At 43.6% G+C, this 25,102-nt stretch overlaps 2 protein-coding genes across 6 annotated transcripts in view; both read left to right on the top strand.

The window, feature by feature from the left end:
• Positions 1–12,128, top strand: part of LOC140188152 (scaffold attachment factor B1-like) — a 98,141-nt gene extending 86,013 nt beyond the window's left edge. For 2 of the 4 annotated variants that reach the window (XM_072244142.1, XM_072244139.1), the window contains one exon: positions 11,825–12,128. In XM_072244142.1, the coding sequence (XP_072100243.1) occupies positions 11,825–11,885 (61 nt within the window). In that variant the 3' untranslated portion in view covers positions 11,886–12,128. Of the gene's footprint in view, positions 1–6,565; positions 6,585–11,824 lie in introns of those variants that run through there. The other 2 variants (XR_011883228.1, XM_072244141.1) reach the window with 2 other exon arrangements.
• An 8,763-nt stretch (positions 12,129–20,891) lies between these two features.
• LOC140188076 (disintegrin and metalloproteinase domain-containing protein 10) overlaps positions 20,892–25,102 on the top strand; it is a 157,418-nt gene continuing 153,207 nt past the window's right edge. Inside the window, exon 1 of one of the 2 annotated variants that reach the window (XM_072244021.1) lies at positions 20,892–20,950. Coding sequence is in view for 1 of the 2 variants with exons in the window: in XM_072244020.1 (XP_072100121.1) it covers positions 21,540–21,630 (91 nt within the window). In the remaining variant the exon portion in view is untranslated. Of the gene's footprint in view, positions 20,951–21,465; positions 21,631–25,102 lie in introns of those variants that run through there. The other variant, XM_072244020.1, reaches the window with a different exon arrangement.

The raw sequence follows: 25,102 nt of genomic DNA, 5'->3' as shown, positions 1-25,102 counted from the left end.
AGAGTCTGGATTATGATCAGAGATTAAGGGAACTAGGGCTTTACTCTTTGGAGAGAAGGATGATGAGAGGAGACATGATAGAGGTGTACAAGATATTAAGAGGAATAGATAGAGTGGACAGCTCACTACTGTTTGACACATTTTGTTGATACAAATACCAATCTCCTGAAACAGCTTCAGAAAGAAACAGATGAAACTCAGTGTCACGTACCCTGTAACGGGTTAAAGAACCAGCAGGAATGGAAAACAGCTTGGAGTCTGGTATTGCTGTTAACTAATGGAGTTTATTAGTAACTATGCAATACAGTAATATAAATTCAGATAAATCAAACAGGTTAGCAAAGTTCAGGCATATATAAGTGAGTAAATAAAGTTCCCAAACTTTTCCCAGCCCAGGTGATAAATGATACAGTCTTTAGATGGTATAGGTATAGTCAATTCAGTTCATGGTATTGAGTTGAGTAGTGATGGAGAGAGAGAGAGGTGTTGTGGCTGTCCGAGTAAGCCGATGCCATTGATTCTTCCCGTTGTCTTCCGAAACTTCCAAGTTAGCCAAACTTGACCATCTTCAAGTGATAGTCTACCAACCCAGGCAAAGGTTAGACACACTGATAGACTCCACAGGGTTGCTCTTTCATGCACTAATAATCACAGATCGATCCCTCAAGATCAATCCTCAGTCCCACACTCATGGACACCTGAACAGAATAGTGGTAACTTCACCACACCTTAGTGCATCTGCGTGTCCTGTGAAACAAGCAACTACGCTGGTTTAAATACTGTCGTGCTGAACACCAGCTGTCCATCAAGTAGCTCCTCCCTTCTCTCTCTGTAGGAACTCAGAAGCTGGCAGTGTCCTTGCAAAAATCCCAAACAAACTGTGAGCAGTCTTCACCCCTCTCTCTCTCTCTCTCTCTCTCTCTCTCAATAACAAGTTGTTTGTGCTGTACAGCTGCATGCTCTCTCTCTCTCTTTCTTAAAAGCAGAGTCCATAATGAATAACTCAGGATATCGTCACATTAGGAAGATGAATGCGGACAAATGAATCATCCCAATCAGGGGGTCTGCTCTTAGTTTGGTTTATACATTGGAAGTGTTAAGCCAAGCCCAAGAAAACTTGCAGTGGTACAGAAGTTCTGAGGAGCTTCCTAGGGATGAGTTTTGACTTCTTGCAGCAAATCATGCAGTAAATTTGAAAGAAGAGCGCTGGTGTTCACAGTCCCATGAAATGAGTTCTTAACAAACCTTTGCATCGCAGGTGGCTGTTTGCCAATGGGTTAATGTTTGCTCCCAACAAAATCTGCTCCCATCAGTACGTCCCCATGAATCTCATTCTCCAGCATTTGATATGGTGGTGTGCAATTTTACAAAGGTTGCCATTTTACAGGTAACTAGCTCTCTACTAACATCAGGGCTGCCCTAGTACAGCCTGGCATGTGAATCACATTTGAAACCATGGCATTTCCATCAGTGGAAACAAAATGCCCCAATTTAGAGTGCTATTAGCAATTGCACTCATGGGATAGAAAATTCATTGTAGAGGGTTCACTAACTCAGCCTTCCTCAACCTTTTTGCCCTGGAGGATCCCTTGAAATAATTTTCAGGCCTTAGGGAACCTCTGCATAAAAATTACATCTATAGCTCATGGTACGTTGACATGATCAGTAGTAGTAGGCAGCCATCGTTCCCAGGGGATCATGGGTTTGCGGCCCTAGTGGACTGTGGCCTTTCCAAGGTGCAAGACTGGGCGGGAAGATTTGAAGAATCAGCTGTTGCCCATGCAGCGGGTTCCCCCTCTCCACATCAGTGATGTAGTCCAAGGCAAGGGAAAGTGCCAGTACAGCTTGGCACCAGTGTTGGCACAGAGGTTGCCAGAGTGAAGTTGTAAATAACATCAAACTGCCTTATGGACCCCAGCTCCAGATTTCTTCCTCAGGGTTTACTCCCAACCCTTTCCCATGGGTGGGTATGGCTGCAAGGCAGCGGAGGTTTGAAATCAGAGTTTTCCTTCTCCTAGGCGGGCTGCCGTCCAAGGCTGATGAGCCCCACCTGCCCGAAGCATGATCAGTAAGTTGTAGAAGTGATCATCCAAAAATGATTGTTGATGCTCTTTTCAGTACAGAATGAAATTTTAGCCAACCTTTCTTGAAAAAAAAACAGATAGTTAAGCTTAGATTACCTTTCTCGAAATTAATCTTGCCTTCCCTTTCATTAATTTTAAAAACTGATAAGACAAACATAATAAGCACAAACAGATTTCACCGTTAACAGAAATGAGTTGATTTCTACTCTTGCTCTTGATGATTGTTAAACAAGAAAAAGCTTGCTCACACATGTAAGAAGTTGAAAACTGCAGCAAAATATTCATTGCTTTCCTATGATTGGCAGGGTACTCTTCTTTCACAGAAATCCAGAACCTGTCTAGGGGCAGGTCAGTAAATCTCATCTTGAACCGCAGCTCACAAAGTTCTTCCTCTTCTCTTAAAGTCAAGTTCTCGGGCTGAGCAGAAGATTTAGAGAAAGGGTCCCTCATGCAGTCATACACTTGTGATGAAAAATACTTGGGAGGAAAAATACTGTTCAATTTTGTTCTACAGTTCTTCCAGGTGGTTTTCAATAAGACTCTAGACTTTCTGATATCTTTCCTCACTCTCAATCCTAAGCAGCAGTGGAAACATTTCAAGATTTCCTTTTGCAACATGATTTTTCCAAAGGTTCAGTTCCTTTTAAATCCATGAATCTTGTCACTTGAAGTCAAAACATTTTCTCCAGGACCTTGCAGAGACTTGTTCAACTGTATTCTTTGTCCAGGTTTTCACACAGTTTTTCAAATATTCTCATGTGAACTGGTCTTTGTTTAATAAAGTTAACTATTTTTGTAGCATCATCCAGAACTCTTTTTCATTTCATCTCCAAGAGTTCTTGACAGCAGTACCTCTCTGTAAAGAAAGCAGTGTGTTATGACAATGTCAGGATTTGCTTTTCGTTGACAAGAGAAATGAAACCTTTCATGGAGCCAACCATTGATGGGGCATTATCAGTACAGATGCCAACACAGTTCCTCCAGACAGACCTTGTGTTTCCAGGTGTGAAGACAAAACATTAAATCTATCTTGGCCTTTACTTGTTATGGGCAGCTCTTTGCAACAGAAAATGTTTCCTTGAATTTCACCATCATTTACAAATCTTACAAATGCTACAACATGACATTTACTGGTGAAATCTGTTGACTCATCAACCTGGATAGAGAAGCTGTTGTTTTTCAGTTAATCACACAAAACCTCTTCAGCATCATGTGACGTGTCATCAGTACGTCAACGGTACAATTGAGAGCATCCTGACTGGCTGTGTCACCGCCTGGTATGGGAACTGCATCAACTTTGATCACCGGGCACTGCAGAGAGTGGTGCGGACAGCCCAATGATTCTGTGGACGTGAACTTCCAGCAGTAGCAGGTGCATAAAGAAGGCCTGGAAGATCATCGGGGACACTAGTCACCCGAACTATAAACTGTTTCAGCTGCTTCCATCAGACAAATGGTACCGCAGCATTAAAGCCAGGACCAACAGGCTATGGGACAGCTTCTACCTACCAGCCATTAGACTTATGAATTTGCATGTCTTTGCATTGCGATGGAGTCATAACGTAAAGATTTTTACTCCCTCATGTTGTGGGATGGATGTAAGATTTAAATAAATTCAAAATTCAAATTACTGTACTATTTGAGAGTGCAACTTTTCAATTTCTTGTAGTCCATCTTGTCCTAGCATTTCACCAGCTATATTTTTACATCTGGCATTATTAGGTTCTCACCAAATGTGTGACTTTTCTTTTTCTGGGTAATATGTTCTGCTGAGTTGCAGCTTATAAGAATTCCTTCTTTAGAATGAAAATTTCCCTCCAATTTTCTCCTGCACTAGTAGAGTTTGTTTGCTCCCATAAGTCAGTCCGGTAGCACGTAAGGGGAAATTGGGGAAGGTAAATTGGTAGGGAGAGGCTGACATCACAGCCCAGGTTAGGCAAGTCCATTCAATGCTTGTAAAACACACTTCATGCCTACCATCCTTTCCTCTCAATTTATCAACGGCCTCCCCTATCTCGCATCAAAAACTGAGAATGGATTCAACCAAATAAACAGAGTTCTACTGCGCACTGTCATACTGGGCTGAGAGACCTCTAACGAGATTGCTAATTGGGTTGCTCGGTCACTTCCCGCAACTGCAAGCGCAAAAGATGTTTTTTTTAAATCACGATCTCTTGTGGAACCCCAGTTGAGAAACCCTGCACTAGAGTAAATCTTCAAGTAGAACATTAGAGATCATGGCTGCAAATATTTCTGTTCAGACTTCAGAGTTATAATTTCACTCTGAAATACAAGCATGGAAAAGAAACATGGTTAGAGTGGTTAGCATGTCTATGACTTTGCCAGGTAGGCCAGGAGAAACTTGAGATGATCCAGGTATGAATATGATGATAAAGTTGAGCAAGTTCAAAGACGGACAAATTTGAGGAGTTGCAGATCCTTTTTTCAAGGAATGATTTGAGGGTGGTCTGGGTAGGTGAAAGAAGCAGACGCTATTAATCAGTCAAATATGACATCTTGCTGAAAAGTTGTGTTGGATCAACGATCATAATGATGCAAAAAGCATTACTCCATATATTAAATGGCCACATGAATATCAAGAAATGCCAGCTGAGAGCTAGGTTAGGCCTATTATGAAATGCAGGCAGTAAGTCAACAGTTGAATGCACAGATCAAAGGAAATCAATACTACCATTCTTGTGCTACCAAGAAGGCTTATGAGGATCAAATAATGGAATCTTGGAACCCATCTGAAATTTTAGAATTATATTTTTTGCATATGCTTACTGTAATTTATAGTTTTTATTATTATGTATTGCCGTATAGTACTGCCGCAAAACAACAAATTTCATGACATTTGCCAGTAATTTTGGTGGTGGCCTTGAAGTACGTAGGAACGACGGCGCTGCTCAGGGGGATGTTGAAGATGTCAGTGAGAATCTCAGCCAGCTGGTCTTGTTACGTAACCGGCAACAATGAATAGCAATCGAGACAGGTTATATAAAAACAACCAAACATTTATTAAACATGGATAAACGATAAGGAAAATACAAACGAAAACCTTAACCGGAAGTTAACCGTTATGCAGCTGTTCAACAAATCGTCACTCGGCACTGGTTCTTAAAGCATTAAATGCAAAAACAGTTCTTAAAGCGGCAACGTCAGATATAGTTCTTAAAATGGTAAAGTTGAAAGTTCAACAGATTTATACGTTCAATTGGGAGAGATTTCTGTGGAGAAGGATTTCTTCATAGGCGCGACTTTCCTGCTGGTTCTGTCCAAAGGATTCATGATGCAGTAAATAAACAGTTTAAACCAACTGACCTTAAGTTCTTTTAGAGAGAGCAAATCTCTTTTGGCAAGAGTTATCTCGATGCAGGGCGCTTCTCCTCCAACGAAGACTCAATAAGGTCGATCCTTTGTTAAACTGCTGAATGATGCTGACTCCTCTCACCTTCGGGTCCTGTACTTCGATAAAGTCTACACTCTCCCTTCTACTGCTGGAATAAGGTACATCAGCACATCTAGCAAAAATTTCCATCCAATAATATTCTATCTTGCAACAGAACGCACAACCGTTTCAAAAATGAAACTGCATCACAAAAAGAAACACGCAACAGAAACGGAGACACAGCACATTCTACCTGGAAATCTACAAACTAAGACTAACTGTGTCGTCTGGGATCTACCCTTATATACCCATGGTGCACATGTCATCACATGACCTCACATCGGTGGGAAAATCACATCGGGTGACCTCCAAAAGACTATTATATCATTCTCACAAAAAAACAGATCTCCTTGAGGCATGTAACACCTCCCTCCAAAAAAAATGTTCGTCTCTTAAAGAACAAAATTTTAACAATTTATCCAAAAAAAATACAAAGGTAAAAATTTACAAAATACACAATATATATAGTCTTATCTTTCAGCCGTTTACAAGCTAATGTACACAAGCTAGTGTCACAAATGTTAAAATATCACTCCATAAAAAACAAATTTTCATTGTACATTTAACATCTAGACAGACAATCAGTGATCACATTATCTTTACCCTTAATATGAGTGATCAAGATATTGTATTCCTGTAACATTAGACTCCAATTTAATAATCTTCTATTTTTGTTTTTCATCTTACTCAAAAACACTAACGGATTGTGATCGGTATAAACTGTGAGTGGTTTATGAGGAGTACCAACATACACTTCAAAACATTGTAAAGCCAAAACAAGAGATAACAACTCTTTCTCTATTGTTGAATAATTTTTGATGGGCATTAAATTCCTTAGAAAAATAAGCTACCGAACGATCAACTTCATCACCATCATCTTTTTGAAGTAACACTGCTCCTGCAGCTTCATCACTAGCATCTACAGCTAATGAAATTTAAGTACAGGTTGACTACATATTATAGTTTTCAATTTATCAAATGCCTCCTGACAAGACTCTGTCCAAACAAACTTTTCATTTTTCTTCAATAGTTAATGGAAGAGCAATGTTTGCAAAATCCTTACAAAATTTTCTGTAATATCCTACCATACCCAAGAATCTTCTGAGAGCTTTTCTACCAGTTGGAGTGGGTACTTCTAAAGTTGCCTGAACTTTTGCTTGAACAGGTGCTAATATTCCCTGATCCCCAACATAACCAAGGTAAGTCACTGTGACATGACCAAATTCACTTTTAGCTAAGTTAATAGTTAAGTTAGCTTTTGAAAGTCTCTCAAATAACTTCTCCACCACCATAATATGTGCTTTCCACGTATTATTTCCAGTAACTAAATCATCAATATAGGCATCTGTATCTTTTAATCCCTGAATCACACTATTAATCATCCTCTGAAAAGTACCTGGTGCGTTCTTCATCCCAAATGGAAGAACATAAAATTCATATAACCCAGATGGGGTTACAAATGCTGAAATCTCTCTACCTCTATCCGTCAATGGAACACACCAATAACCTTTTAACAAATCAATTTTTGTAAGGAATTTGGCCTGTCCAACTTTATCCACACAATCATCTACCCTATGGATTGGATATGCATCAGTTTTTGTCACAGCATTCCCCTTTCTGTAATCCGTACAAAACCTAATACTACGGTCTGGCTTAGGCACCATAACACACGGTGAACTCCAATTGGAATTAGAATATCTAACAATATCATTCTCTAACATATACTTAATTTCTTGTTCAGGAAGTTCACATTTTTCCCTGTTCATTCGATACAGATGTTGTTTTATGGGTTTTGCATCTCTAACATCTACATCATGCGTAGCTACAGTGGTTCCTCTAGGGATGCTCGACAACTGTGGCAGGGTTTGAATACCACAACCTTGCGACTTAGGGGACCGCAGAGCCTTCATTTCCAGATGAGCTCAATGCTTTCTATGCTCGCTTTGACTACCAGAACAGGGAGGAACAATTGCACACCCCAATGTCTCCTGATGATCGTTTGGTCTCAGTCCCTGAAGATGACGTGCTGGCTGCCTTCAAGAGAGAGAATCCAAGGAAAGCATTTGGTCTGGATGGAGTACCTGGCCAAGTACTGAAGGTCTGTGCTGACCAACTGGCTGGTGTAGTCACAGATATCTTCAACCTCTCACTCCGGCAGTGTGGGGTACCCACCTGCTTCAACCATCCAGGTGCCCAAGAAGAGTGTGGTAACCTGCCTCAATGACTATCGCCAGTGGCACTTACGTCCACAGAATTGAAGTGTTTAGAGAGGCTGGTGTTGAAGCATATCAACTCCTTTCTGAGTGGCGACTTGGATACAGTCCAATTCGCCCACCGAAGCACCAGGTCTACAGCAGATGCCATCTCATTGCCTCTTCACACAACCCTGAAACACCTGGACAGCAACGATGCATACATCAGGATGCTCTTTATTGATTACAACTCAGCTTTCAATACCATCAATCGTAAGGCCAGTGATGTTGTGGGGATGGAACTGGACTCTCTGACGGTGGTGTCTGAAAAGAGGATGCTGTCCAAGTTGCATGCCATCTTGGACAATGTCTCCCATCCACTACATAATGTACTGGTTGGGCACAGGAGTACATTCAGCCAGAGACTCATTCCACCGAGATGCAACACAGAGCGTCATAGGAAGTCATTCCTGTCTGTGGCCATCAAACTTTACAATTCCTCCCTTGGAGGGTCAGACTCCCTGAGCCAATAGGCTGGTCCTGGGCTTATTTCCTGGCATAATTTACATATTATTATTTAATTTTTTGTGGTTTTATATTGCTATATTTATGCTCTATTCTTGGTTGGTGCAACTGTAACAAAATCCAATTTCCTTCGGGATCAACAAAGTATGACTATGACTATGATTATCATCTCATCAAAACTAATCAGTAAACTCCAAGAGCTGGGCCTCAATATTACTTGCACAATTGGATCCTGGATTTCCCCCATTGTGTAGACCCCAGTCAGTTCAGATTGGCTAAAACATCTCCTGCACAATCTCCATCAGCACAGGAAGGATGTGTGCTTAGCTCTCTGCTCTACTCTCTTTACACCTGTGACTGTGTGGCTATGTACAGCCCCAACACCATATACAAGTTTGTTGATGACACCACTGTTGTGGGCCGTATCAAAGGGGTGGTGATGAATCAGCATACAGGAAGGAAATTGAAAATCTGGCTGAGTGGTGTAATAACAGCAACCTCTCACTCAATGTCAATAAGACCAAGGAAGTGATTGTGGACTTCAGCAGAGGGAAATCAGAGGTCCATGAGCCAGAGGTGGATACATCACTTTACTTTATTGTCACCAAACAATTGATACTAGAGCGTACAATCATCACAGCGATATTTGATTCTGTGTTTCGCGCTGCCTGGAGTACAAATCGATAGTAAATATTAAAAAATTAAATTATTTATCATAAATAGGAAATAGAAAGTAAGGTAGTGCAAAAAAAAAACCGAGAGGCAGGTCCGGATATTTGGAGGGTACGACCCAGATCCGGATCAGGATCCATTCAGCAGTCTTATCACAGTTGGAAAGAAGCTGTTCCCAAATCTGGCTGTACAAGTCTTCAAGCTCCTGAGCCTTCTCCCAGAGGGAAGAGGGACGAAAAGTGTGTTGGCTGGGTGGGTCATGTCCATGATTATCCTGGCAGCACTGCTCCGACAGCGTGCAGTGTAAAGTGAGTCCAAGGATGGAAGATTGGTTTGTGTGATGTGCTGGGCTGTGATCACAATCTTCTGCAGCTTCTTCTGGTCTTGGACAGGACAACTTCCATACCAGGTTGTGATGCACAACCTGTTAGAGTTAGTAAACTAAAATTCCTCTGTGTCATTATCTCAGATTACCTGTCCTTGACCCATTGACAAATTTAATTACAAAGAAAGCACAACAGCGTCTTTTTTTCCGTTATCAAAAACTTCTACAGATGTGTGGTAGAAAGTGTATTGACTGGCTGCATTACGGCCTGGTATGGGAATATCAATGGCTTTGAACAGAAAATCCTACAAAAGATAGTGATTTAGCCCAGTATGTCACAGGTAAAACTCTTCCAATCATTGAGCACATCTATGTGAAATGTTGCTATAGAAAAGCAGCATCCATCATCAAAGATCCTCACCACCCAGGTCATGCTCTTTTCTTGCATCAGGCAGAAGGCCCAGGTGCCTCAGGACTTGCACCACCAGGTTCAAGATCAGTTACTATCCCACAGCCATCAGGTTCTTGAATAAAAGGAGATAATTACACTCATTCTATTTCTGCTGTTTCCACAACCGATGGTCTCTTTATCTTGTTATTTCATGCTCGTTATTTATTTATATTTACATTTGCACAATTTGTTGTCCATTGATCCTGTTTACAATGACTGTTCTGTAGATTTGCTAAGTATGCCCACAGGAAAAGAATCTCAGGGTTTTATGTGGTGATGTGTCTGTACTTTGATAATAAATTTTGCTGTGAACTTTGAACTTTGAATGACTTGGATTGAGCTTGGTACTGAAGTAATAATCTTGTGCCAAGTGTTGTATGTACTTTGGGTAATGTGACCAGTAGGTGACAGTGTCCACCTGGGGGGAGGTTGCTCATCCTAATCTCTGCTGCAATGCTCAGTGCTTGCATGCACCTTCTGTCAGGTCAACAGTAAAGCAACTAGTTCATTTGTGCAGGAGCACATGTGGATTATTTTGTCATACAGCTTCCCACAATGGATAAAGGAAGGCCACTAGTATTTTCAACAGGTTGCCACAGAAAAGGCCACTTGAACAAGCTAAGGGCACAAGTAGATTGACAGACAGAAAATCAAGTCTAGGGGTGAAAGGATCATTTTCAAGTTGACAAGCTGTTAAATAGAGGCCCATCTCAGGTATCAGTGCCCGTTTCTTGGGTATTTCAGCAACAACCTTGGACTCAATGTCAGTAAGATCAAAAAATTGATTGTGGACCAGAAAGATAAAGGAACACTCGATGAGGGGCCAGAAAGTGGAAAGGGAGAGCAATTTCAAGTTTCTGGATGTCGACGTCTCTGAGAATCTGTCCTGGGCTCACATATTGATGCAATTACAAAAAAGGCATGACATTAGGAGTTTGAGGAGAATTGGTATGTCATCAAACACTCACAAGTTTCTACTGACGTACTATGGAGAGGATTCTGACTGTCTGCCATTGGGGAAGGGGCACTACACAGGATCAAAATAAGCTGCAGAAAATTGTAAACTCAGTCAGCTCCATCATGGGCACTGGCCTTCCCAGCATCCAGTACATCTTCAAGGAATTATATCTCAAAAAAGTTAAAGGTTACATCCATCATTAAGGACTCCCGTCACCCAGGACATGCCCTCTTCTCATTGCTACCATCAGGGAGGACATACAGGAGCCTGAGGCACAGACTCAATGATTCAGGAATAAATTTTCCCCTCTGCCATCAGATTTCTGAATGGACATTGAAATCATGAACATTCTCTCACTACCTTTTTCCAATTCTCTTTTTGCACTACATATTTATTTTAGTTTTTTATATGTGCATGTATGTATGTGTGTATATATACACACACACATACACTCACATATACTTACTGTAACTTACAGTTTTTATTATGTATTGCAATGTACTGCTGCCACAAAACAACAAATATCACAACATATGCCAGTGATATTAAACCTGAATTTGATTCTGATTTACAATTCACTGAAGGCTCCTGTCATTAAGTCATTAGGTTACACACCACCAGGTCCCTGGCAAGAATACTGAGTTGAGAGCAAAGGTCAGATCAACCATAATATTGAATGGCAATCAATCAGGCTGTGTGACGGAAGGAATCCTGTGTTCAAGGTGTTCCATTTCCATTGGGGGTTGATATCTGTATAGCTCAGGTGAGTGACCACAGTGTACCTGGAAGCTGCTGTGCAAGGGAGTTTATTAGCCTGGTAATGTGACACTCCTGATATCTTCTTGCATCTCCTACTTGTGGTGTTCACATTATCCTCTTCTATACCTGCTTCCCACCTTGACTTTTCAAACAGTTCCCTATATTAGCACCTCCATGGCGTGTGGCGAGGAGACTGATAATAACTTTGTTGACGTTGAAAATTTTTGGTATTATTTTAAGGTCGGGTGGATTCAATGCTGCATTTCTGTGTTCATTTGTGAAAATTTCTTATGTGTTCAATGCACTTGAGTAATGTTCTTTATTTCTAGACCCTAGACTGAAGCTAAATTTACGTTGTGACTTATTATCTTTATAAATAACCTGCTTTCATCTTGTTTTTTTAACAGCCAAGGAAACTATGTACAAAGGGGCTTCCAACCAGTCTCTACGGCTTTTGATAACTGCTAAAACCAGATGATATCAGACTTAAATATGCCTCAGGAACACACCAACACCTTTATTTAAAAAATGGTTCATTATCTTAATAAGAAGCTTAAGCAGTTGCCAATGTTCTGTAGTTATAGTTTAATGTCTTGAGTATTCAAATCAATTGTTTTAATGTGACAAGTATTCTTGTAATTAACAATTTACTTGCGTAAATGTACGTGCATTCACAAAAAAATAAATCAAATTTTCTCCTTTTATACCAAATTTATGTCCGGTAATACTTGAATTTTCCTTTGACTATTTGCATAAAGGACAATATGAATTCTTCAAGATCTGTCAAAACCTGGCAATCCATGCGTTCATATGACTCATTTTCCTCTGATGACATCTGTCAGCCCTCAGACCATTCTCAGCAGTCCCATTTCCTTACCTTATTTCCCTGTAGCCTATTCTCTCTCACATGTGCATCATCTCCCCGAGTTTTGTCACCCACCTCACCAAATTAAACTTACAGCAGCCAATCGTTCATTCTTTGGGACGTCAGAGGAAACCAAAACGATCAGAAGAAACTCGCGCGATCACAGGGAGAACATGCAAACTCCACACAGATAGCACCTGATGTCAGGATTAAACCCGGGTTGCTGGATCTGGGAATTAAGCTCTACCTGCGTTGCCAAACCGAATATGTTGTTTTCTGTAATTTGTTTAGTTCACCACAGTGACAAGTCCTCCTTTTGGAGACTGTTTTTCTCCGTCTCCTGAAAATTTCTACTACTGTTTCACGATTGAACATCCCTTAATTTAATTTGCCATTCACTTGGTCTGTTTTCTGTTCTTATAATTACCCTTATTTCAAATACCTGGCTTCAGTCTATTTGCCCATCTAGCCCCATTACTGTATGTTTTTGTTCCCCAAAGGCACAATAGAAACTTGTGTTTTAAGATTTTGCTCGATTCTGAGCACTGCACTTTATAAAAAGAGTAAGGGAAGAACATTCTAGTGATGAGGGTTATAGGTTGGTGGGTAGACTGAAGAAACTGTGGTTTCACTCCTTCGAGATAAGGAAATTATGAAATCACAGGGAGCGCAGAAGAAAGTATTCATGAGAAATTGTTTCAAATGGTTGAATAGAATCGTGAAGGTGTAGATAAGGTGGGTGGACAAAGTCCTTTACGTAAGTAGGGAGTCTAAAACTGGATGACGTAGGTTTAAGATGAGAGGGGAAAGGTTTGAAGTGGACTCGAGTGCAAATTTTCCATATGGAGGATGGTGGGTATGTGAACGAGTTACCACAGGAAGCTGTAAAGGTGGTACAATTATAACAATTAAAAGACATTTAATTCGTGGATACAGGCCAAATGCAGGCAAGTGGGACTATCTCAGGTAGGCAGACAACCTAGTCGGTATGGATGAGTTGATTCAAAGGGTCTGTGTCTGTGCTGTATAATTTTTTTATTTATTGAGATACAGCACAGAATAGGCCCTTCCAGCCCTTTGAGCTGTGCGGCCCAGCAATCCCCTGATTTAACCTAAGCCTAATCACGAGACAATTTACAATGACCAATTAATCTACCAACGAGTAGCTCTTTGACCTGTGGGAGGAAACGCACACGGTCATGGTCATGGGGAAAATGTATAAACTCCTTACAGGCAATGGCAGGAATTGAACCCAGGTCACTTGTACTGTAAATTGCTGTATTACTTTGAAGAGTTGAGAGGTCAAATAACGGGAAGTGCCATGAGGACGTGAATAAAACTAGCTGCTTCATGGAGAAGCAGTTCAATTAACACTTTGGGGATAGAGCAGGGAATAGCTGGGGAACTCTTCAAAAGGAGCAGCATAGACTTGACAGGCAAAAGAGCCTTGCCTTTACTGTCGTCTCCTATTCTTTTCTCCATTGCGTTCCGATTGCATTGATGCTTTTCACCTCAGTTACAACATAATGAGTTCTAAATACCTCTCCTGAATTTATTGGATATTCGAGAGGTGACTCAGAGGAGTAAACAACTGAATGGAGAATCAGCAGATTAGGGAGAGAGAGAGAGAGAGAGATGCACATGGTGTCAGGGAATGGAGGGAGATATGGAGTGGAGACGGACTGTGGGATGGGAGAAAGATATTAGTCAAACTAGTTGTAGGAGTTGAAGTACTACAACTCTGGAAATACACCCCCACAGCTCTTTCTCCCACCACAGTCTACCACACACCAAAATTCACAGTTTGTCCTCCAGAATTTGTGGTACTAAAGGAGTCTCAGCAAGCTTGAAAGTTCTTGTTATTTATGGCATTCCGGCAACTATTTCTCATTGTTTCCTTTGCTCTAGTCCCAGTGAAGATCACAATTTAACCTGATTACTGTCACCAGATTTGGATATTGCCCAAGTGCAGAGTGAGAGACACTGAAGCAGGTCGATAGTTCACAAAACTTTAATATGAACAGTGTTCAAGGGAAAATATCACAATAAATACTAGGCCAAGCAGGGCTGTTAACTAAAACTCTCAGACAGGAAACGAAGCCTACACTGCAGCTGAAAAGAACATCTAATTATTAAACGAATACCGCGAGTCTTCAGAGTCAGTTGACCCGACAGTCCAATTTCTCAGGCAAGGCCGATGCAAACAAAAACAAAGCATTGCTGTGCTCTGTCCAAGTCTTGAGAAGCACTATGACAACAATTATGGAATTAAATACTATCACGATGAAGTAATAATTAGCTGACATGTGCAAATTCACAAGCGCAGTTGCCGTATCTACTGCGCTGCCGAATCCGTGGTTGTGACCGATTGCATACAGTATGTCACTAACTCTTCTAACTCCTTTTTGCAGACTGTTGTGGGTTGAATTTTACTCTGACAACACAGCCACCCCATCCACTGTCCTCAGCTCTACCTCTCTGGGAATCCGTTCATTTCACATGAAAATTGGAACGTCAGCTAATCCCCACACTTTCTCACCTTCTCTACCAGTTAATCCCAGTTTAATCCACTGGCCCTGGTATTTTGGTAAATCTGACATTCTCCCATTGAAAGGCCTGCTGTCTGGACTTTACCCTGAATACCTTGAATCTTTGACCTACACTAAGCAAAGAATCAGGTTCCCCCAGACAACCACAGATGGATATTTAATTAATCTAAATTTCCAATGTAAAAGCTTATGGTAAATGTAAGGGCAACAAATCACCAGCCCATTGTATGAGTGATGGCTCAGCAGGACAGGGGCTCCAATCAAGACATCATCCAGTCTGTTCCAACAGTACTGCTTTCATGGTGGCTGTGGTTGGCCAGTTGTTCATCTGGATCTGACTGTAGTGATTGTGGCATGGCTGCCAGAAGGCTTTCCTCTGTATTGCAGCAACAGACAGAAGTATAATGGACTACTCTCCAACAACCTGGATGAGTGCAGCCTCAGCAGTAGTCAGGAAGCCCTGGACCATCACCTAGTTTGGTTAATTGAAAAACCCATCCAACAGCAGATGCCTGAACTGCAAACAGCAAGGGTGGTCCGTGACAGGAGGAACCTCACTGTGTGCAATCAGCTCACAAACAAGAGAAAATCTGCAGGTGTTGGAAATCCGAGCAACACACACAAAATGCTGGAGAAACTCAGCAGGCCAGGCAGCATCGATGGAAAAAAGTTCAGTCGACATTTCAGTCCAAAACCCTTTGGCAGAACTGCAGAAAAAACGCTGAGGAGTAGATCTAAAAGGTTGGGGAGGGGAGAGAGAATCACCAGGTGATAGGTGAAACCGGGAGGGAGAAGGATGAAGTAAAGGGCTGGGAAGTTGATCGGTGAAAGAGACAGAAGGCCATGGAAGAAAGGAAAAGGAGAAGGAGCACCAGACAGAGGCGATGGGCGGACAAGGAGGTGAGGAGGGAGAGGGAAAAGTAGATGGAAAATGGAGAAAGGGGGGTTGGGGGACATTACCAGAAGTTTGAGAAATTGGTTTTCATGCCTGCAAGTTGGAGGCTACCCAAACGGAATATAAGGAGTTATTTCTCAAACCTAAGTGTGGCCTCATCATGACGCAGTGGAGGAGGCCATGGATTGACACATCGGAATGGGATTGGGAAGTGGAATTAACAAGGGAGTCATGATCCTTGCAGAAAGCAGGAAGTGGTGGAGAGGGAGGGAAACATGTGCTTGGAGGTGGCAGAAGCTTTGGAGAATTATGTGCTGGACATGGAGGGTGGTGGGGTGGTAGGTGAGGACAAGAGGAACCCTATCCCTGGTAGGATGGCTTACACTGGTGACTGTCCCACACTTTTCCTACGCTACATCAACGACTGCATTGGTGCTGCTTCCTGCAGCCATACTGAAATTGTCGACTTCGTCCACTTTGCCTCCAACTTCCACCCTGTCCTCAAATTCACCAGGTCCATTTCTGACACCTCCATTTCCTTTCTTGATCTCACTGCCTCTACCTCCGGAGACAGCTTATCCATCGATGTCTATTACAAACCCACGGACTCCCACAGCTGCCTAGACTACACCTCATCCCACCCTGCTATTTGTAAAAACGCCATCCCCTCTTCTCAAATCCTCCGTTTCTGCCTCATCTGTTCTCAGGCTGAGGCCTTTCATTCTAGAATGAGGGAGATGTCCTCCTTTTTCAAAGAAAGGGGCTTCCCTTCCTCCACCATCAACACTGCTCTCAACTGCATCTCTTCCATTTCACACAGGTTTGCTCTTACCCCAACCTGCTGGCACCCTACCAGGGATACGGTTCCCCTTGTCCTCACCTACCACCCCACCAGCCTCCGCATCCAGCACATAATTCTCTGAAACTTCTACCACGTCCAACGGGATCCCACCACCATGCACATCTTTCCCTCCCCTCTCCTCTCTGCTTTCTTCAGGGGTCGCTCCCTACACAACTCCCTTATCCATTTGTCCCTCTCCTCTGCTCTTCCTCCTGGCACTTACCCTTGCAAGCAGAATAAGTGCTACATCTACCCCTACACCTCCTCCCTCACTACCATCCAGGGCCCTAAACAGTCCTTCCAATTGAGACGACACTTCACCTGTGAGTCTGTTGAGTCATTTACTGTGTACACTACTTCCGGTGTGGTCTGTCTTATATTGGTGAGACCTGACGTAGTTTGGAAGATCGTTTTGCTGAGCAACTATGCTCTGTCCGCAGAACAAGCCGGAACTCCCAATGGCCATCCATTTTAATTCCACTTCCCATTCCCATTCCAAAATGTCCATGTCCGCTGTCGCGATGAGGCCAGACTTAGGTTGAGGAACAACACCTTATATTCCATTTGGGTAGCCTCCAACCTGATGGCATGAACATCGATTTGTCAAACTTCTGGTAATGCCCCCCAACCCTCACCTTCTCTATTTCCCATTCCCCTTTTCCTTCTCTCACCTTATCTCCTTGCCTGCCCATCTCTTCCCTCTGGTGCTCCTCCCCCTTTTTTCTTTCTTCCACGGCCATCTGTCTCTTTCACCAATAAACTTCCCAGCTCTTCATCTCTCCCCCTCCAAGTTTCACCTATCACCTTGTGTTTCTCTCTCCTCTCACCCCCCCACCCTCAGCTTTTAAATCTACTCCTCAGCTTTTTTTCTTCAGTCCTGCTGAAGGGTTTCAGCCCAAAATGTCAACTGTACTTTTTTCCGTAGGTGCTGTCTGGGCTGCTGACTTCCTTCAGCATTTTGCGTATGGTGCACAGTCAGCTATTGGGTACAGTGGGTTAATCTGCCATTCTGGAGTATTCTGTGTATGTGAGAGAGAGAGATTGATCCTCTGGACAGTCATTCATCTAACTTTCTATCCACCTTCCCTGTTGTCATTTCTTATTTAAATAGAGTTGTTAGCGAACCGTAACAATTCATATCTATCACTCAGTCTAAAACAGACATAGACCAGAAGAAAGAAACTCTTTCTCTCTTTGGGGACTTCCTTCTTTTTTCTTGTCTAAAGAAATAAATTAGAAAATCTAAATTCTATTTTTAGACCAGAAGAAAGAAAATCCCAGGGCAGTGGGATTTTAGGTTCAAAGTAGTTTCTCTCAAGCTGTGGCTCTAGCATGCATATTGCATATTCTGTGTCCAAAAATATCATTTTCTGAAAGGAATCAACATCGACTGCTTCAACCACCACCTGATTCTACGATTCCAATCATAGAACGATTGCTTGCTCCATTAGCTTCATCGTCTATTCAAAACATGAATGAATTCAAATAGTCCCACCTTCCATCTGATCTGTATTGGGAAAATCTAGAACGGGTGGAAACTCTCTGGGATTCTCTGTCCCCAAGGGTACTGGAGTCAAATCATTAGATATGCTTAAGATGGAGATGGATAACTATTTGAAAGATCAAAGAACTGCCAGTGGATATGGTGAATCTACAAGTATCACTGCCTAGTGTGATTGGACTGAACTGTTCATGAAGCTGGAGGCCTTGTTTGAGACAGGATCAAAGTCCAACTCCATCACTGTATGTACCTCCTGTTGCTACCTCACCTCACTACCTCTCACTGCTTACTGAGAACTTAATAAAAAACATTGGAGATGTTAATGATGTTAATAACCAAAACAGAAAGTGCCAGAAGAAATCAGCAGCCTATCTTTCCACATAGAAGTAGACAGGGATTAATCAGGATAGTCAACATGAACTGGTTGGTAAAAGATCGTGTCCAATTTTTGAGCTCTTTGAAGAGGTAACTAAGCGTACTGCAAGCAAAAAAAAAAAACCCCACAAACTACAGGGAAACTCAATGGATTGAGCAGCATCTGTAGAGGGAAGAGGACGTTCAGCATTTCAGGTTGTGATCCTGCATCAGGACTGAGATGAAAAAGTGTAAAGAGATGAGAGGGAAGGGTAAGGCTGGACTGGGACTTTATGTGGAACTAAATAAGGTGGGTGATGATGGATAGATAGAATCAGGAAGGGGAAGGATAGCAAATCTATGTAATGTGGGGGCAAGGGGGGAATGGTAAAGGTGAACAAGGAAGAGAGACCCACGGTGGGCCGGTGAGAATGGGAAAGAAACACAGGGGGTGTAGGTTTCCTGAAACTGGAAAATTCAATGATCCTACCATTCGATTATTGGAGGTGGAATATGAGGTATTGATCTTCAAGTTTGCGTTTGGCCTCATCTTGGCAGAGGAGAGGTTTGAGGACAGACAGTTCAGTGTAGGAATAGGGAGGTGAATTCAAAGTAAATTTATAATCAAAGTAGATATATGTCACCATATACAACTCTGAGATTCATTTTTCTGTGGATGTGGAAGCATTGGAAAGGGTACAGAGGAGATTTACCAGGATGCTGCCTGGTTTAGAGAGTATGCATTATGATCAGAGATTAAGGGAGCTAGGGCTTTACTCTCTGGAGAGAAGGAGGATGAGAGGAGACATGATAGAGGTGTACAAGATAATAAGAGGAATAGATAGAGTGGATAGCCAGCGCCTCTTCCCCAGGGCACCACTGCTCAATACAAGAGGACATGGCTTTAAGGTAAGGGGTGGAAAGTTCAAGGGGGATATTAGAAGAAGGTTTTTTACTCAGAGAGTGGGTGGTGCGTGGAATGCACTGCCTGAGTCAGTGGTGGAGGCAGATACACTAGTGAAGTTTAACAGACTACTAGACAGGTATATGGAGGAATTTAAGGTGGGGGCTTATATGGGAGGCAGGGTTTGAGGGTCGGCACAACATTGTGGGCTGAAGGGCCTGTACTGTGCTGTACTATTCTATGTTTTATACTCAGTAAATCCAATAACCATAATCAATGAAAGACCATGCTAACAGGGCAGACAGCCTGTGTGCACGACTACAAACTGTGCATATACAGAAAGAAAAAAATAATGGTAATAATAAATAGATAACCAATAAATATTGAAAACATGAGATGAAGAGACCATTGGTTTTGGGAACATTGATAAGGCAAGTGAGATTAAGTGGACCCCTCTGGTTCAAGAATCCAATGGTTGAGGGGTAATAACTGTTCCTGAACCTGATGGTGTGAGTCCTGAGGCTCCTGTACCTTCTGCCTGATGGCAGCAGTGAAAATGACTTGGGTGGTGGGAGCCCCTGATGGTGGATGCTGCTTTCCTGTAACAATGCTCAGTGTAGTTGTTCTCACTAGCAGGGAGGGCTTTACCCCTGATGGATTGGGCCAACTCCACTACTTTGTTATGCTGCCAAAAGCTCAGGATGGCTGGTGTGGACAGAGCACAGATGCTCTGGAAAGTGATTGCCTAGCCTGAATTTGATCTTGCCATGTAGCGGAATCCACATTGGGAGCATTGAGTGCAATAGATGAATCTCTATCTCACCTGTTTACATTTCTGAATGCTGGAGAGGGAGGAGGAATGGGGTCAGGGGTTACATCTCCTACAGGGGAGAGGAACCTGTGGAAAACAGAGAGCAAGGGGAGAAGGGGGGAATATGTGGGGTTGTGCTGCGAGGAAGTGATGGAGAATGATGTGCTGTATGCAGAGGTTGCTGGGCTGAGTGATGACTAGGTATATTACCGGTAGTGGGACACAAGATGAGCAGAGTTACATAAAAGGGAATTCAAAGTTGACAAATCTGTGAGAATTGTTTGAGATTTTACCTAAAAGAGCAGATAAGGCTAACCAGATCATGTTGAGCAACGAACAATCTGCTGCAGGACCTGAATAGCTCAAGCAGCATCTATGGGTGGGGGTGGGGGTGGGAGGGGAGAGGAGAGGAATTGTCAACATTTCAAATCAAAATCCCGTATCAGCATGTTGGACTTCGAGACTTGCACCTCGAATGGATGTGGTGTACTTCGACTTCCAAAAGACTTCAATAGGTATAGATGAGAAGATGCTGAATCAAGGGAAATTGTGGCATGGGTTAGAGATTGGTTGAAGGACAGAAACTGGGTTGGAATAAGTGATGTGTTGGATGCGGAGGCTTGCGTAGAGTTATGTGTTTTTCCCCTGTTAGGACAGCAGGAAGATGGATGAGCGTAATGTCGGGAAAATGGAGGAGTTGCGGTTGAGGGCAGCGTCAATGTTGGAGAAAAGGAAAACACCGCTTTTTGAAGAAGAGGACACCTCAGACGTCCTGGAAAGGATAGCCTCATCCTGGGAACAGATATGGCGGAGGTGAAGGAACTGAGAAAAGGGAATAGCATTTCACAGGAGGCAGGGTGGGAAGAGGTATAGTCAAAATAACCGTGGGAATCGGTAGGTTTATTAAAGATGTCGGTAGACAGTTTGTCTCCAGAGATGTAGACGGATCGAGGAAGGCGGGAGGGGTGTCGGAAATGGACCAAGTGAATTTGAGGGTAGGATGGAAGTTGTCTTCTCCTGTGTTGTTCCGTTCTCTTTTCGAAATGCAGACCTGCCTTATACCTGTGCCGCCGCCACAATTACACTCCGCTGACCAGACCTGCGGCATCTTTCTGCTGCACCCCATCGGCAGTCTGTGCTGGGGGTGGGGGGGGCACTACATCAATGCTTATATCATCTTCCAGGCTGAGTAATGTGACGATGCAGAGGTGGGCCCTCCGAAGGTGTGTGCCTCAGCAAGTTCCTGCTTGCACAAGGGCTGTGTTAGTAAGACACTTCTGGAAACTCTACAGTCTTGACGGTAGCTGTCGGACTACATGCTGTCCACCTGTGGGCGAGCCGAGAACATCTCAGCCCTCTGCCTCGACGCCGAGATCTCAGTTGGAAGGCGCTTACATTCCCAATGGCAGAATTATCATTAAAGGTCATGAGAATATTCTCTTTCCTCCCTTTAATCGTCTCGGCTACTGGCGGGATTCATGAAGGACTGCCGGGTAAGAGACGTTTTATGGTGTTTAGCGCTGTTTTGCATGGTTCTATGAGACATGTATTTGCAAAGCTTCAAGTATAGCTTTGCTGAGAGACACGGAAAGGACGGACAGACTCACAGAGGGAGTGAACAAGTTTCTTCAAGCTAGAAATGCGCAGCTAAATTCTTTCTTCATTTGTAAGGGGCAAACTCTGGTCTCATCCTGGGACGGTATTTTGTTGTAAGACGTTCTGTGCCTGCGCCTTGTAACTCTTTGTAAAAGTTTAGGAAAGGAAGGAAATGCATCCGAAATTGCGGAATTTTAAATAGTCAGACATATCTTTCGTCTGGGGCCCGCTTTGTGTGCAGGAGTGGGGACTTCCCGATGTCATGACAGATACTTGACATTGCCCTCAACGTCTTCAAGACCCAGGAATTGATTGTGGACTTTCAGGAAGGGAAACATACACCCGTCCTCATCGCTTCAAGTTCCTAGGTGTCAACATCTCTGAAGATCTATTCAGGGCCCAACAACTTGATGCCATTACAAAGAAGGCACAACAACAGCTGTATTTCATTAGCAGTTTGAAGAGATTTGACATAGAAACATAGAAAATAGGTGCAGGAGTAGGCCATTCGGCCCTTCGAGCCTGCACCGCCGTTCAGTATGATCATGGCTGATCATCCAACTCAGAACCCCGCCCCAGCCTTCCCTCCATACCCTCTGATCCCCGTAGCCACAAGGGCCATATCTAACTCCCTCTTAAATATAGCCAATGAACTGGCCTCAACTGTTTCCTGTGGCAGAGAATTCCACAGATTCACCACTCTCTGTGTGAAGAAGTTTTTCCTCATCTCGGTCCTAAAAAGCTTCCCGTTTATCCTCAAACTGTGGCCCCTCGTTCTGGACTTCCCCAACATCGGGAACAATCTTCCTGCATCTAGCCTGTCCAATCCCTTTAGGATTTTATACGTTTCAATCAGATCCCCCCTCAACCTTCTAAATTCCAACGAGTATAAGCCCAGTTCATCCAGTCTTTCATCATATATCAGCAAAGTTTTACAGATGGGCCATAGAGAACATTTTAACTGGTTGCATCACCGTTTGGTAGAGAGGGGCCAGTAAACAAGACCAGAAAAAGCTGCAGAAGGCTGCAGACTCGACCAGTTTCATCATGGGCACTGGCCTCCACAGCTTCGAGGATACATTCAAACAGCGATGCCTCAAGAAGGTGGCATCCGTCACTGAGGATCTTCACCACACGGGACAGGCCTGCTTCTCGTTACTACCATCAGGGAGTAGGTGCAGACACCTGAAGATCCACACTCAACGCTTTTAGTAACAATTTCTTCCCCTCTACCGTCAGATTTCTGACAGTTCACAAAGCCATGAGCACTACATCACTATTTTTGCTCTCTTTTTGCAGTACCCACAGAAAATAATATATATTGTATAGAGTCAGAGAGAAGTACAGCACAGAAACAGGCCCTTCAGCCCATCTAGACTATGCTGAAACCATTTAAACTGTCTACTCCCATCGACCAGCACTGGGACCATAGCCCTCCATACCCCTCCTATTCATGTACAAGTTTTCCAGAGGTCCAATCAGTATCAGGAGTAGAGCACTGTGAATTAAATAAAAGTTCAGAAGGGGCAAGCAGGGCAACCATTGTTGGAAGTAGGCCAGCGGTGAGAGCAGGCTTCTACAAGAAGAGGCTGAGGCCAAAGGCGCAGGTTAGAAGATTTGGTCTTGGTTGCCCATTGTACCGTGTGGGCAGGATGGCCGATATGGCAGTGGAATGCTCCTCCTGTAGGATGTGGGAATTCATGGAATATGATGGTCTCCCCGATGACTACTCCCGTGGGAAGTTCAGCCAACTCCAACTCATAAGGAGTTGGAGCTGGATGAACTTAGGATCATCTGGGAGACAGAGCAATTGATAGAAATGATTTCTGAGCAGGTGGTTACACCCAGAGTGCAGAATTCAGGGAGTAGATGGGTAAACACCGAGAGAGGTAAAGGGAGAAAGAAGGGTCCCCTGTGGCCATTTCCTTCAGCAACAGGTATACCCCTTTGGATACTGCTGAGGGGATGACCTAACTGGGCAAGGCAGCAGCAGCCAGACCAATAGCACTGTGGTTGGCTCTGAGCCTCAGAAGGGTAGGGTGGAGTCAGGTGGAGCAATAGTCATAGGGGACTCGACAGTTATGGGGACAGATAGGAGATTCTACAGCAGCAAAAAAAGACACCAGGATAGTTTGTTGCCTCCTGGGTGCTAGGGCTGAGGATGTCTCTGAGCATTTGCAGAATATTCTTGAAGGGGAGAGTGAGCAGCAGAGGTCATGGTACAAATTGGTACCAATGACATAGGCAGGAGAGGGGTAGAGGTCCTGCGCAGTAAGTTTAGGGAGTTAGGAAGGAAGCTGAAGAGCAAGACCTCCAAGGTGGTAATCTCCAGATTACTGCTAGTGCCAAGAGCTAGGGAAGGTCAGAACAGAAAGATAGCACAGATGAATGAGTTGTCATAAGGGGGGCGCTGGCGGTGGACCCAAATGCAAGAGACAGACAATGAAGTACTAGGAACAGGACTAGGAATGTCAAGCAAGCAAGGGAAGTGGGGAAGAAACAACGCTGGACAAGACACAAGACCTGGATGAGGCTAGGATACAGGGCCTGGGCTAGGCTAGACTAGGAAAGCAGGACCTGGATGAAGATCTAGGAATTAGGAACCTGAACAAGGACTCCGAGCCAGAGACTGGACAGGGACCCGGAACCTGGGTCTTGACTCGGGCTCGGATCCTGGATCTAGGCGAGGACAAGACGTGGCTACAGGACGAGGAGTAACAACAGGACTGGACGTGAGACTCCTGGACAGGACGAGGGAACCCCAGCATTGGACTGGGCGAGGCACATGGACAGGACGAGAACACGAAGCCTTGCCTTCATCAAGGGAGAACAGGAATGCAGAGCCTTGGTCGAAGGAGAACAGGAACATGGAACACAGAGCTGGGACCCCTCCTTGGGAGCAGAACGTAGGGCTGAGACTCATACACAGAACACTAAGATACAGATCTCCACGCAAGATAGCGGCAAACGTCTGGACCTACCTAGTAAAGGCATGGACACAGAGACGATTCCCAACACAAGGTAGCGGCAAATGGCCGGACCTACCTAGCGAAGGCGTGGACACAGAGACAGTTCCAAACAACGGAAGACAGTTCCTCACCTAGACACAGCAAGGCTCTGGTCTTGCTCCAGCAGCAGAACTTGACAGCGGTACAGGCAAGGTTTCAGGCAAGTCCTCAGGCCAAGGCTTCAGGCAGAGGTTGCAGGCAAGGCTTCAGGAGGAAGGTGAAGGGAAGGGAAAACTGGAAAACCTGGAATAAGGAACGATGGACCGGACCATGAACCAGAATGTAGACTTCACGGACCGGACCATAACATGAGTAGCTGAGGAGATGATGCAGGGGGCAGGGTTTCAATTTCTTGGATCAT

The sequence above is a fragment of the Mobula birostris genome, chromosome 26 (genome assembly GCF_030028105.1).
Source record: "Mobula birostris isolate sMobBir1 chromosome 26, sMobBir1.hap1, whole genome shotgun sequence".
NCBI lineage: Eukaryota > Metazoa > Chordata > Chondrichthyes > Myliobatiformes > Myliobatidae > Mobula > Mobula birostris.
The sequence above is the reverse complement of the archived record's forward strand: the minus strand, read 5'-3'. Positions and strand labels throughout refer to the sequence as shown.